Raw genomic sequence first — 15286 nt, forward strand, 5'->3', positions numbered from 1 at the left:
AAGCTGTAGTAATCAAAACAGAAGTTCCTGGCACAAAACTAGACACATAGATCAATAGAACAAAACAGAAGCCCAGAAATGAATACACAAATATACTGTCATTTAATCTTTGACAAACCAGGTAAGAATATCCAATGAGAAAGACTGTCTCTTCAACAAATGGTGTTGGAAAAACTGGAAATGGACAGCAGCATGCAAAAGAATGAATCTTGAACACTTATATTATACACAAAAATAAACTCAAAATGGATTAAGGACTTAAATGTGAGACCTGGAACCATAAAAATCCTAGAAGAGAGCACAGGCAGTAACTTCTTTGACATCAGCTACAACAACTTCTTTCTACATCTGTTCCCTGAGGCAAGGGAAACAAAAGCAAAAATAAACTATTGCAACATCAAAATAAAAAGCTTGTGCACAGTAAAGGAAACAACCAACAAAACTAACAGGCAACTTAAGAAATGGGAGAAGATATTTGTAAATGACATATCTGATAAAGGGTTAGTATCTAAAATACATAAAGAACTTATAAAACTGAACACCCAAAAAAAATCCAATTAAAAAGTGGGCAGAAGATATGAATAGACATTTTTTCCAAAGAAGACATATAGATCTCCAACAAGCACATGAAACGATGCTCAACATCACACATTATCAGAACAATGCAAATCAAAACTACAGTGAGATATCATCTCAGAGCTGTCAGAATAGCTAAAATCAACAATGCAAGAAACGGCAGGTGTTGGTGAGGACGTGGAGAAAGGGAAACCCTCTTGCACTGTTGGTGGGAATGCAAACTGGTGCAGTCATTCTGGAAAAGAGTATGGAGTTTCCTCAGAGAATTAAAGATAGAACTACCCTACAACTCACAAATTGCACTACTAGCTATTTACCCAAAGGATACAAAAATATAGATTGAAAAGGGTACATGCACCCCGATGTTTATAGCAGCATTATCAACAATAGGCAAACTATATAGAGAGCACAAATGTCCATCAACTGATGAATGGATAAAGAGGAGGTAGTATGTACACACACACACACACAACATATACACAATGGAATATTACTCAGCCATAAAAAAGAACAAGATCTTGCCATTTGCAAGGACATGGATGGAGCTGGAGGGAAATAAGTTAATCAGAGAAAGACAAATATAACTTGTCATGCAATTTCACTCATATATGGAATTTCACTCATATGTGGGATTTAAGAAACAAAACAATGAGCAAAGGGAGAAGGGGGGCAAACCAAGAAACAGACTCTTAACTACAGAGAATGAAGTGATGGTTGCCAGAGGGAAAGTAGGGGAAAATGGGTTAAACAGGTGATGAGGATTAAGGAAGGCACTTGTGATGACCACCAGCTGTTGCATGTAAGTGTTGAGTCACCTGAAACTAATATTACACTCTATGCTAATAAGTGGAATTTAAATAATTTTTTAAGAGGTAGAGCAAGGTTAAAGGATTGGATTTTAAGGCTTAATATAAATCTACAGTAATCAAGATAGTAAAGTAAAGATGTCAGGATAGACAAATAGATCAATGGGACAGAATAGAGCATCCAGAAATGGATTCACTTATATAGTCAGCTGGAGAAATGGTAATGGAATAACTAGACACCAATAAACAAAAAACTGAACTTTGATCCACATGTCACACTATTTACCAAAACAAACAAAAATCTCAAAATGGATTAGAGACCTAACTCTAAAACTACAGAGATAATCTTTGTGACCTTAGATAAAGATTTCTTAGGCACAAACCAAAAATATGATCCATAAATTTTTTTAAACTTGGATTTCATCAAAATTAAAATCTTCTGTTCTTCAAAAGATACTCTTAAAAAAATTAAGTAATCTCCATGTCCAACATGGGGTTTGAACTCACCAATCCTGAAAGACCCTAAAACTGAGCCAGCCAAGCACCTCCAATAGATACTCTTAAGACTATGAAAAGATAAGCCACACACCAAAAGAAAATATTTGCAAAACATAATCTAATAAAGGATTTATATCTATGGTATATAAAAATAAACCTCTCAACACATAAGAATAAGAAAACAATGAACAAAAGATTTGAATAGAAACTTCATTAAAAAAAGATATATAGATAGCAAAGCACATGAAAAGATACTTAACCATTAGTCACTAGGAAAAAGCAAACTAAAATCTCAGTAACATACTGTTCATCACCTATTATAAGGCTGGCTTAAAATTAAAAGACTGACAACAGCAAGTTTTGGTGAGGAATGTGGAGCCAGTGAAACTCTCACACGCTACTCTGGGAATAAATAATAACTTGGAAAATAGTAACTTCTTAAAAAGGTAAATATGTACCTGCCATATGGCCTAACCATTACACTCTTAGGTGTTTACCCAAGAGAAACAAAAATGCATGTCCACAAGAACAATTCATACTTGAACATTAATAGCGGCATTATTCAAAATAGCCCAAGAAAGTGAAAATATTCATTAACAGGTAAATGAATAAAGAAATCGGGTTAATGAGAGACTATGGACTCTGAAAAACGATCTGAGAATTTTGAAGGGGTGGGGGGTGGGAGGTTGGGGGCACCAGGTGGTGGGTATTGTAGAGGGCACGGATTGCATGGAGCACTGGGTGTGGTGCAAAAATAATGAATACTGTTATGCTGAAAAAAAAAATAAAAATTTAAAAAAAATAAAAAAAATAAAATTAAAAAAAAAAAAAAGAAATCGGGTTATATCCAAACAATGGAATACCACACTTCACTTAAAAGGGATGTACTATTGTTACACACACCAACAGGAATGAATCTCCAAATAATTATGCTGAGTGAGAGAAACCAAACCAAACTACATGCTGTGTGATTCTCTGTATGGAATGATAAAAAAATCAAACTAATCTATAGTAACAGAAAGAAGATCAGTGACCACCTGGGAAGCAATGGGGGATAAGGGAAGGGCAGGAGAAAGGTAATACAAAGGGGCATTTGGAAACTTTTGGGGGTGATAGATGTGTTCATAGTCTTGATTGTGGTGATGCTTTCACAGCTGTGTACATGTGTCAAAACTTATTAAGTTGCATACTTTAAATAAGTGCACTTTACTATGTTAATTATACCTCGATACAGTTGTTTTAAAAATAATAGTTTGGGGCACCTGGGTGGCTTAGTTGGTTAAGCATCCGAATCTTGGTTTCAGCTTAGGTCATGATCTCAGAGTCCTGGAATTGAGCTCTGCATTGGACTCCATGCCCAGTGCAGAGTCTGCTTGTCCCTTTCCTTCTGCTTCTCCCCTGCTCTCTCTCTGTCTTTCAAACAAATAAATAAAATCTTCTAAAAAATAGTTTAAGGCCTCTGCCCAGAAACTTTATTAAGATAAAATGCATATCTCAAGGCATTAACCCTAGCTACCCTAATTACACAGTTCTAGGATAGGACCCAGATATCTACATTTGTAACAAGCCCTGCAAGTAATTCTAATGCAGGCTATCCCTAAAACATCTTTTGCAAAACTATAGTAAAGATTTCTAGAACAAATCTTGTGACTAGAATGTTGCTTCGGGGGAAAAGAAGTAACTTTTTCTGCTGGGGCTGTTACATCTTCCTGTCTTATGCCTCCAGAGCATTCATGCTCAATTACCTTAATGTGTATTTAGCACAGTATTAAGAGTAAATCATAGTGTTTCCCCATCTTACCTTTATATAAATTAAAATAAACTATACAATGTAGTTATTATTTCTTGGCAAAGGCCAATAGTTTAAATAATGAACTTACATCACTCAGTTGTTGTGACAGAAAACTGATGTGGTGGTTTTCCAGTCACAATTCTTAGGTTATCTTTTTCCTCATCTCATCATGCATACCCACCCTTCTATCTTCCTGTCCAACTAATAGAGAAGACACAGAAAGAATGTGAAATGGTTGCATTCCTGATAAGCCTCTGAGGACAAAGTTTATCTTTTCATATTTACATAATTTTCCTTACCAAACACACAAAACATTGTCATTATAAATGATAGGAAATCAATTTTCCACATGAGACTAGCATTTCTTAGCTCTCACATTACCTGAAGGAAATATCTGAACTCAACTGATGCAGCTTGTGGATTTTCCTACCAACTATCCCTACTGCTATGAGGATCAACTGAAAAAACAAATGTGAAAGGGCAATGCCTACTCAAAGATGATTCCTAATTAATAAAACTATACAGCAAGTAATACCTATGAAAATAGCATAGAAAAAACACCTTCAAAAATTCTCTCCTCCATGAAAACATAGAAAAAACTGGCAAAAGTAGTCAGAAACAATATTTTCAGAACACTAGAAATTAAGCAAAGGCTTACAGCAACGAGGAGAACACTTATTCAAGAGAAATGGCTGAATCTTGGTATGAACAGTGAGCTTTGTGGCGTTTTAGCTGCCCTGTTCCCAACCTACCCCCTCCTTCTTGATGGTAGCTTTAGAAATCAACAGCCTGCAGTCACGGTGAAAATTAGCAATCTGGCAGCCATAGGAGGGGGCAGAACAGGGTTAAAGTTTGTTCAAAGTCTCATTCCCAGAGAACTATCATTATCTGACTTGTTTAGGGGTTCCTTGGAACACCCTACTTACAAGGCTGTCTTTATTAGACCTATTCATAGCTAGCACAGTGTGAAAAGCCTTCTCTCCGGGGGCATTTGTAGACAATTACTAGAGGCAATTTTTTAACTTCTTGGCTGCCCGAGGCACTGGATAACAGCTGAGGCAAAAATAGGCTAATCAAAAGTTTAAAAGGAAAAACTTGGGAATGATAGGTCCATAGTGGCTTTGAAAAGCTCCCAAATATTTCTGAGAATCTAGAAGACCATGTATAAATGCCCAAGTCTGTGCGCATTTTCAGGACAAATCTAAGAAGGCCTTATGCTCTCATCTCTAGTGGGGAGAGAGCTTGGGGCTCTGAACAAACAGGAAGTGAAGTCTAAGGTGGAATTGTCACCTGCTTGGCTGTGTGTTGAAGGTGTGTTGAAAGTGCACCCCAATATCCACACAAGCTCCTGGCAAAGACTGGAAAAATTACCAAACAAACAATACCAACAAAAACCACTGGAGATGGAGGATACTTGGATTTCTAAAATTGCCACATTGTGTTATTAAATGTCCAATTTGGGGATTTGGGGGCACCTAGGTGACTCAATCGTTAAGTGTCTGCCTTCAGCTCAGGTCATGATCCCAGGGTCCTGGGATTGATACCCCATCAGGCTTCCTGATCAGTGGGAAGCCTGCTTCTCCCTCTCCCACTCCCACTGCTTGTTCCCTCTCTTGCTGTGTCACTCTCTGTCAAATAAATAAATAAAATCTTTAAAAAAATAAATAAATGTCCAGTTTTTATTTATTTATTTTTTCTTTTTTATTAAGAAAAAATAGTGGTGGGTGTGGTGTGGAGTGGTGGTGGTGTGGGTGTGGTGGTGTGGTGTGGTGGTGGTATGGGGTGGTGGGTGGTGGTGGTGGTGGGGGGGAATGTCCAGTTTTTAACAGAAAAAATGTATGCTATGTAAAGAAACAAGAAAGCATGACCCATACATAGAAAAAAGAAAGAAAAAAAAAAAAGCAATCAAGAGAAATTGTCCCTGAGGAATTGAAGATAATTAGACTTCCTAGACCAAGAATTTAAATCAACTATTTAAAAACTGTTCAAAGAATTAAAGGAATCCATAAAAAAGAACTAAAGGAAATTATGAGAACAAACTCTCATCATATTGAGAAAATAGAAATTATATTTGAAAGGGCCAAGAGGAATTCTGGCTTGAAAACTATAATAATTGAAATGAAAAATTCACCAGAGTGGCCCAAAAGCAAACTTGAACAGGCAGAAAAGAGTCAGGGAACTTAGATATAGGTCAATTGAAACTATCCAGTTTGAGGAAGAGAAAGAAAAAGAATGAAATAGAATTTTCATAGCTATAAAGATCTGTAGGACTCTATTGCATACAACATAGAATGGGAATCCCAGAAGACAGAAACAAAGGGGCTAAAAGAATACATAAAGAAATAATGGTTGAAGACTTCCTAAATTGGATGAAAAACACTAATCTCCATATCCAAATGATCTATCTACAAACTCCAAGAAATATAAATTCAAAGAGGGTTACATCTAGACATATCAAACTGTCAAAACATAAAGAATCTGAAAGCAGTAAAGAGAAAAGCAACTTGTCACATGCAAGACATTTAAAAAAAATTTATCTCTGATCTTTACATACATATGTATTTTTTTAAAAAGATTTTATTTATTTATTTGACAGAAAGATAGCACAAGTAGGCAGAGCGGCAGGCAGAAGAAGGAGGAACAGGCTCTCCATGGAGCAGGGAGCCTGATGTGGGACTCGATGCCAGGATCCTGGGATCATGACCTGAGCCTAAGGCAGAGGCTTAACCAACTGAGCCACCCAGGTTCCCCTGTATATGTATTTTTTAGAGGGAGCATACACATGCACTGGGGTAGGGGCAGAGCAGAGGGAGAGAGAGAATCCCAAGCAGGCTCCATGCCCAGCATGGAGCCCAGTACAGGGATTGATATCATGACCCTGAAATCATGACCTGAGCTGAAATCAAGAGTCAGACACTTAACTGACTTAGCCACCCAGGTGCCCCAAGACATTTTCAGTAAGACTAATAGTTGATTTCTTATCAGAAACTATGGAAGCCACAAAACAGTACATGACATGACATACTCAAAATGCTTAAAGAAAATGACTGTCAACCAAGAATTCTGTATCTATGGCCAACTGATTTTCAACAAGGGTGCTGTCTTAGTTTGGGCTGCTGTAACAAATTACCACAGACTGGACAGTTTATATACAACAGATATTTATTTCTCACAGTTCTGGAGGCTTGGAAGTCTGAGATTCCATGCCAGCATGGTTGAATTCTGGCAAGGGTCCTCTTCTGGGTTGCAGATTGGTGACTTCTCATTATATTCTAATCACAGCAGAGAGCAGACAGAGGAAGCAAGTTCTCTCATGGCACTTATAAAGGCATTATTCCTATTTGTGATGGCTGAACTCTTATAACCATATCTACTCCTAATTACTTCCCAAAGTCTTCACTTTCTCATACCATTGGGTATTACCATTGGGTAAAGTTCTAACGAATGAATTTTGGGGGAACACAAACATAGTTATGCCACTTGAGTCCATAACAAGTGCCAAGGCCATCCAGTGGAGAATAGAATAGTCTTTTTAACAAATGGTTCAGGGACAGCAGGATATATATATATATATATACACACACACACACACACACACACACACATACATACATATATATATGTATGTATATATATATGGAAAAATAAACTTAGATTCCTAATTCACGTCTTATATAAAAATTAACTCAAAATGGATCCAGGAGTTAAAACTGAATTTTTAAAGAAGAGCATAGGTGTAAATCTTGGATAGGTAATGGTTTCTTAGATATGACACCAATACACAAGCAACCAAAGAAAAAACAGATAAATTAGACTTCATCAAAGTTAAAAACTTTTGTACTTCAAAAGACATCACCAAGAAAATGAAAAGACATCCCACAGAATGGGAGAAAATATTTGTAAATCATATATTTGATGAATCTAATACCCAGAATATATAAATAGCTTTTTACAACAACCATAAAAAGACGAATAACCTAATTAAAAAATGGTCAAAGAAGTTGTATAGATGTCTCTTCAAAGGAAATATACAAATGGCCAATAAACACAAGAAAAGATGCTCAATATCACCAGCATTAGGGAAATGCAAATCAAAACCACAATGAGCTACCACTTCACACCTACTGGGGTGGTAAGAAGAAGAAGAAGGAGAGGGAGAAAAAGAGGAAGACAATCACAAGTGTTAGTGAGAGGGGGAGAAGATGGAACACTTATACACTGCGGGTACAAAGAAGAAATGGTGCTAGTATTTTAGAAAACAATTCGGAAGTTCCTCAGAAATTAACATAGATTGACTATGGTCCAGCATTTATTTATTATTTATATACATGCATACTCTTTCAGAGGTTCGCACAAAAACTTGTACACAAGTTCCCTTAGCAGCATTATTCATAATATCTAAAAAATGGAGACCACCCAAATATCCATCAACTTATGAATAGATAAACAAAAATGCCATAACCATACAATGCACTATATTTCAACCATGGGAAGGAATGAAATATTGAGTCATGCCACAACACCAATGAACGCTGAAAAAATTATGCCAAGTGAAACAGGACAGAAAGTGTCATTTTTTATATGATCCCATTTATGTAAAATGCCGAGAATAAGAAAATCCATACAGTTAGAAAGTAGATTAGTGGTTGCCAGGGGCAGAGGGGAGAAGGGAGAAGATGGGGAATGACTGCTAATGGGTACTAGGTTTTTTTTGCCAGGGAGAGTGATGAAAATGTTCTGGGGAGGCTGCACGACCCTGTGAATAGACTAACACCGATGGAATTGCACACTTTAAGAGAGTGTATTTTATGGTATGTTAATTATATCTCAGCTTAAAAAAAAAAGCAGTACAGCTTCTGAAAGCAGTATTGGCCATTTAAATCCTCATTTGCATAATCTTGGGTAGCTTTGCGACCTGGTGTTGAGAAAGTTGATCTTGGCAATTAGGTATATGGGGGGAACACAGCTGAAAGGCATACATCCACACACAACCACAGGAAAAAAAAACCCACACAACGTAAAACAAGCACAGGTGCTTCCAGGTACCATGAAAATGGGACCCACAGTTCTTTTCCTGGCCAGCCATTGCCTTCAACAATATCCCCAGTGTGCACACCCACCACAAAGTTGAAATCAGTATAATCCCCAGGCTAAATTTAGCAAGGTAACCTTACCTTTAATATTGTTTTGTTGTTCCATCAGTAATTTACTTATTTCTGAAAACCAACAGTCTCTGATTTCTTTTGAAGCTGCCTGCAAGTGGTAGATAAGAAGATACTATGAATATCAGACCACCTGGAGCATTAACTGGACAGGGTTTTTATGGGTGACCTCTGGAATAATGAGATAGGAAACACTTGCCAAGCCATGGGAACACAGGAAAGAGTAGCAGACACTTATGGGGAAGACGTGAACTTTACCTGCAGGATGTATTTCTCGGGTCCATTTCGGTGGGCAATTTCAAACTTTCGGCTGCTCCCCCTGCCAAGCTGGCGAATTGACAGTGTCACCAACTATTGTATGGAAAGAAGAAAAAGTGCTGTACTACCATTTTCTCATTTTAAAACTGTCCCTGTCAGCCACTCTGTTTCTTTCTACCCTTGATAGCTCTCTTCTTCCGTCTTCCTTCCACGTGTTTTGTTGCCCTCTGTTAATGGCCCCAGGGAGCATAAAGCATAAGCACAGTGTGGCAGTGTCCTCTGTCCTTTCTTTTTCAGGAGACAACACAGACTGCATCTTTTTTATATGACAGGCTGGAGCCCTCAACCTTTAAGCAAAGAGATCACCTCTCCTTTAACACCTAAGTATTTCACGAATCTGTGCATAATAGTAACTGAATTAGTATCCATTAAGAAACATAAATAACAAAAGCTACCATGAAGAATTAACAACTTTAATCACAAGAGCACAATATGTGTGTATGTGTGTGCATGTATGCACATGTGTGTGGTGTGGGGGTGGGGATGGAATAGTCTCATCACCAGCTATGAAATATTTCCTACACAGGCTAGAGATGATGCTTGGTGTGGACATGGGTTCCTAGACCCCCAGAGTCTTTGTCAATGTTTGTATGCAAAGATGTGTGGTTTAGAAGGACAAGTCGGAGATGAAATCCAGCCCATGCTCTAATCACCAAATCTTTTACCCCTCTGCCTAGAGGGTACTTTCCTAATTTGTTTGTCAGGACAGGCTACCATATGGTCCCTGTTCTCCATCTAGCACGAAGGCAGCTCTATCCCAGCCCTAGCCCAGTCCAGTGACTGATGACAAGTTCTGACATTGGAGTTAGAAAGGCCTGGGTGTGGAGTCTAATTCTGTTGTGTGGCATTTGGCAAGTTAACCTCTTCTCTCTAGGCTTCAGTTTTCCTTAAAATAAGGATAACAATTTTCCTCTCCATAGGGTCATACTGCTTCTCCAGTGTAACAGGACCACTTTACCTTCATAGATTTCTTAAAGCTGTAATGAGGAGCGAGGCCCTGGTCACTGGGCTCCATTCGAATCTTACAGAACACGATTCCCCTTTCAAATAGATAGATTTGCCTCTGGCTGGGCTTAAATCGAATAAAATCCTTCATTTTATAACGATCCTTGTGAACTGTCCAGACGTTGAAAGAGCCATGCATCAACAGCTTGCCCAATTTCTTGATATCATCCTTCGGGGAAGATAGACATACATGAAAAGAAGCTGTTACATTACTAGACAGGGAAAGAACTCTTGAGGGTCTGCTTGCAAATTCTAAAGTATGCTTATTCGAAGTTGATAGTTTAAAAAGTGCCAAATAGGTTCATCTGTCACTAAATCAAAGCTATAATTTTGTGAGCTTCACTGAGCATGGCACCGTTCAGTTATATAGATCTGTGCAAGGTAATAAACATAAAGCATGTGAGAAATACTTGAACTAAAGATATTGGTATTCTGATATTTTGGCCTTTGTAATTAATCTTAGGTAGCAGAATTCTATTTCCACTTCTTTGTTTTTGATACATGACAGTCTACTTTAAAAGGGCAAGAAATTAACATTTAAGTATGTCCAGGAGAGACAGAATTTTTGCTGCATTATGGACCTTTTCCATAATCATCCATGCACTCCCTCTGCATCCCAACATCTGCTCCGGGTATGACCACCTGAGAACATGAGATTTGTTCTGAAATCTGTTATGAAAAGCTTCATATAACCTAATCTTCATAACATTGTAAAGAAAATAATAATGACATTCAACTTTGCATTTCTCAGATTAAGTGGAGAGTGCAAAGATAATCCCAAATGCAAAAATTTTTTAGAAAGTCTATTTGGCTTCAGGGTGCATTTTATGCCTATTCCTCTACCAGCAAACACATCTTTCTCATATGTCTGGTTGAAAGTCCAAATGAGTGACCCTGCCTTCTCTGAGTTCTCTCCAAAGGGTAGTAGAGTGAGATGAGCTAAGAACGTTGAATTTTATCTGGCATTTTTAAAACATTAGATCACTTGAAGCAGATAATCAAGAATTTATTTCCCTGAAGGAAAATGCCAAAAGGAGAAAAGTATGTGAACAGGACCAGGACAGAGAAATTTCCCTGAGTTATGTCTAGCTGAGATAAATCCCTACAATTTCTGAGTGAATACTACAAGTATGTACATTATTTCTAATTGGGCATTTTTATAATTTATTGTTTATATTGAACAAACTGTGCATATTGTTTTAAAAATAATTTACTGCACTTCTGAAATTCTAAAATAAAAACTTCAAGAGCATAAACTCGACTTATTTCTATGGTGCTTGTGGCATATTTTCTGTGCTGTTTTTCTCTTCATGCTTTGTAAAAGTTACATGTGTGAACTGTGGTGAATGAACCCCTCAGTGAGGAATAAAGAGTCCCCAGCCATAAGGACTGCTCTCCTAAAAGCATGATACTCCTGGTTTGTTTGCACAGGCTCAGTTTGACCATGCTCTGAGACACACGGGCAATGGGTTCATGAGGAACCTTGAGAAGTTTTACCACTTTATCCACATCCTTCCAGGAGCCACACTATCCCTCAGTGATTGTATTCTCTTTTAAACCCATTCAATTTCTACTAGATAGACATAAATAATGCAGGAAATACATTTTCGTCAAGTTGACTGGCAAAAGTTGGTGTTTAATATTTGCCACATGAACTACAACCAGTAGTTTCTATTTTATTTTTTAAAAAGATTTATTTATTTGAGAGAGAGAGAAAGAGAATGAGTGAGAGGGGCAGAGGGAGAGAGAATCTCAATCAGACTCGGCTCTGAGCACAGAGCCGGACACGGGGCTTGATCCCATGACCATTAGATCATGACCTGAGTCCATAGCTTCACCAGTTGTGTAGTTTGTATTTTAAAATGTACTTATATTCCACCTCATTTCAAAAATGTGATCTATCTGATAAAAATATATACATTATAGGCAGACAGAAAATAACAAATTACTTAGGGTGAAAAAAGATTTTAAAAAATGAGATGAAGAGGTTATACATAAAACCCATATAATAAAGACATGTAAACCTACTGAAGACTAGGCTAGGACTTTCTAGTGGGCAATATAGAAGGAAACACAGAGAGTTGTATTATACATTATATCCAAAGACATGCCTAAACCAGTTGTTCAGAAAATGCACAGCAATTTCTGAACAACTCTATGGGAGAAATTTCTCCCATGGGTCTTGGTTTTCATAAAGAGTCACCAAGTCAAATACTGAGCCCATCCTCAACCACATCCCAGAATAGATAAACAGATGGATTTTAGGTAAAGCTGTTTCTGACAATACATTTGGTGAATGTGGAGGCATCACTTCAAATCACAGCTGTTAAAAGCAATTCTAAAAGAAGCCAGAACAGAGAACCCAGAAATGGATCCTTAACTCTATGGTCAACTAATCTTTGACAAAGCAGGAAAAAATATCCAATGAGAAAAATACAGTCTCTTCAACAAACGGTGTTGGGAAAATTAGCCACATGCCAAAGAATGAAACTGTCCCATTTCCGTATACCATACACAAAAACAGACTCAAAATGGATGAAAGCTCTAAATGTGAGACAGGAATCCATCAAAATCCTAGAGGAGAACATGGGCAGCAAATTCTGTGACTTCTTGCTAGCCATGTCTCCAAAGGCAAGAGAAACAAAGGCAAAAATGAACTATTGGGACTCCAAAAGTTTTTGCACAGCAAAGGAAACAGTCAACAAAACCAAAAGACAAGCTACAGAATGGGAGAAGATATTTGCAAATGTCTTATCAGGTAAAGGGCTAATACTCAAAATCTATAAAGAACTTACCAAACTCAACCCCCAAAGAACAAATAATCCAAGCAAGAAATGGGCAGAAGACATGAACAACAGACATTTTTCCAAAGAAAACATAAAAATGTCCAACAGACACATGAAAAAAATGTAAATATCACTTGGCCTGAGGGAAATATAAACCAAAACCACAATGAGATACCACCTCACACTAGTCAGAATGGCTAAAATGAACAAGTCAGGAAATGACAGATGTTGGGAAGGATGCAGAGAAAGAGCAACCTTCTTATGCTTTGAGTGGGACTGCAAGCTGTTGCAGACACTCCAAAAAATAGTATAGAGGTTCCTCAAAAAGTTGAAAATAGAGTTACCCTATGACCTAATAATTGCACTACTAGGTACTTACCCCAAAGATACAACTGTAGTGACCCAAAGGGGCACGTGCACCCCCAGTATTTATAGCAGCAATGTCTACTATGGAAACAAACTATGGAAACAGCCCAGATGTCCAATGACAGATGAATGGATAAGAAGATATGGTATATAAATACAATGGAATACTACTCAGCCATCAAAAAGGTGAAATCTTGCTATTTGCAATGACGTGGATGGAACTAGAGGGTATTATGCTAAGGGAAAGATGTCAACCAGAGAAAGACAATTATCACATGATTTTGCTCATATGTGGAATTTAAGACACAAAATAGATGATCATAGGGGAAGGGAGGGAAAAATAAAACAAGATGAAATCAGAGAGGGAGACAAACCATAAGAAACTCTTAACCATAGGAAACAAACTGAGGGTTGCTGAGGGGGAGGAGGGTTGGGGCTGGAGTAACTAGATGATGGATATTTAGGAGGCAATGTGATGTAATGAGCACTGGGTACTATCACTGAACTTTACTTCTGATACTAAAAATACACTACACATTAACTAACTGAATTTAAATTTTAAAAATTTAAATTCAAATTTAAATAAATTTGAATTTATTCAATAAATTCAAATTTTAAATAAAAATTTTAAAAAGGACTGATTAAATAAATAAAATTTAAAACAAAATTAGTGGAGACATAAAATATAGGCATCTCATTACCTTTTATTAATAAAGGTTGTCTAAAATTTTTAAAAAAGTAAAAATAAATAAATGAAGCCAGAATGATGGGGGAGGGGGAACAAGTCCCAGTGTGCACTCTCTAATGACCTGTGGAGGGCTGGTAAGGTTAGTTAAGGTGTCTTTCAAGACCCTGGGCTGCAGAGAAAACTGCCCTGTCTGTAGTCCTCCTAAAGAGGCAACCTTAAACAGTGATGTTGCCATTATCACCTCTGCTCTCTCCTCCTCCTCCCTCTAGCAGCCATAACTGTTTGCACCTTGGCAGTGTCAGTTGACCAATGGATATGAATCCAGAGAGGGGCCAGCCCCTGACCGTAGAGGACAATCTGATCCCTGTCCGAACTGAGGAAATAAGTAGCAGGAGTTGTAGTTGTGAGATGCTTCATAAGAGGGAAAGAGGTGGAATAAACAATAAGGCAGTAGAGCAACAAAGAAAGTGAGTCACCAGAAGACCAGAAACTATGAGGAAGAGGAAAAGACACCAATGGAGGGAAAGAACCAGACAGCAGGTGGTAAGAGGAGAAGACAGCAGGTGTGTGGATATACCTGGCACATACAGGCAGAGAACACAGGTAAGAAACCCCACTCTCTCCCAAGTCAAGATCCTAGAACTGCTGTGGGTCCTGGAATTGTCCCATTCCTACCTCCATGAGCCTGGCTCTTCCCAAGGCTCTATGGTCACCCATTCTAGTAAGCCCATCATCACTAAAGGTCACTGGAGGGAACTGCTGGGTCTTTTGAATCCAGCTAAAAAAGAAGGGTTGCATGTGATGGGATTGGATATCTCAATACTCAAGCCCCGTCTTGCAGTGGCTGAGGTTGCATGCCCCATACAGTGTTGCTGAAGGGCAGGTGCACGCATATTGCCACCAGCCAGGATGCATGGAGGCAACCCCACCTCCCAAGGGAAAGGGCAGAGGGAGTAGAGTTCCTCTAGCAAGACAAAAGATAACCTATAGTCATCTTTTCAAACATATGTATCCTTTCTTTCCAATCAGACTGCAGTTGGTCCCAAGACCAGGAACCACATGCATGACTTTTGTAAGTATATGTCCCCCAGACACATAATATTTATTCATTTACTGGCTTGAGTGCCTGAGGAGACATGAGGCTAAAAGCTCAGCACCGTGAGGAAACTTATTCAGTGATGCCCCAGTACTAAGTTGAATAGTGACTCCAAAAAAACTCATGTCCACCTGGGACCTCAGAATGTGATCTTATCTGCAAATAAGGTCTTTGCAAATGTAATGAGCTAGAA

At 38.1% G+C, this 15286-nt stretch overlaps 1 protein-coding gene across 4 annotated transcripts in view; it reads right to left on the bottom strand.

The window, feature by feature from the left end:
- Positions 1-15286, bottom strand: part of MCF2L2 (MCF.2 cell line derived transforming sequence-like 2) — a 259359-nt gene that overhangs the window by 25912 nt on the left and 218161 nt on the right. For all 4 annotated transcript variants that reach the window (XM_047731452.1, XM_047731445.1, XM_047731474.1 and 1 more), the window contains 3 exons: positions 10111-10326; positions 9093-9185; positions 8847-8925 (listed from right to left, as the gene is read on the bottom strand). In XM_047731452.1, coding sequence (XP_047587408.1) covers positions 8847-8925; positions 9093-9185; positions 10111-10326 — 388 coding nt within the window. The remainder of the gene's footprint in view (positions 1-8846; positions 8926-9092; positions 9186-10110; positions 10327-15286) is intronic.

This window comes from Lutra lutra, chromosome 1 (assembly GCF_902655055.1).
Source record: "Lutra lutra chromosome 1, mLutLut1.2, whole genome shotgun sequence".
Lineage (NCBI taxonomy): Eukaryota > Metazoa > Chordata > Mammalia > Carnivora > Mustelidae > Lutra > Lutra lutra.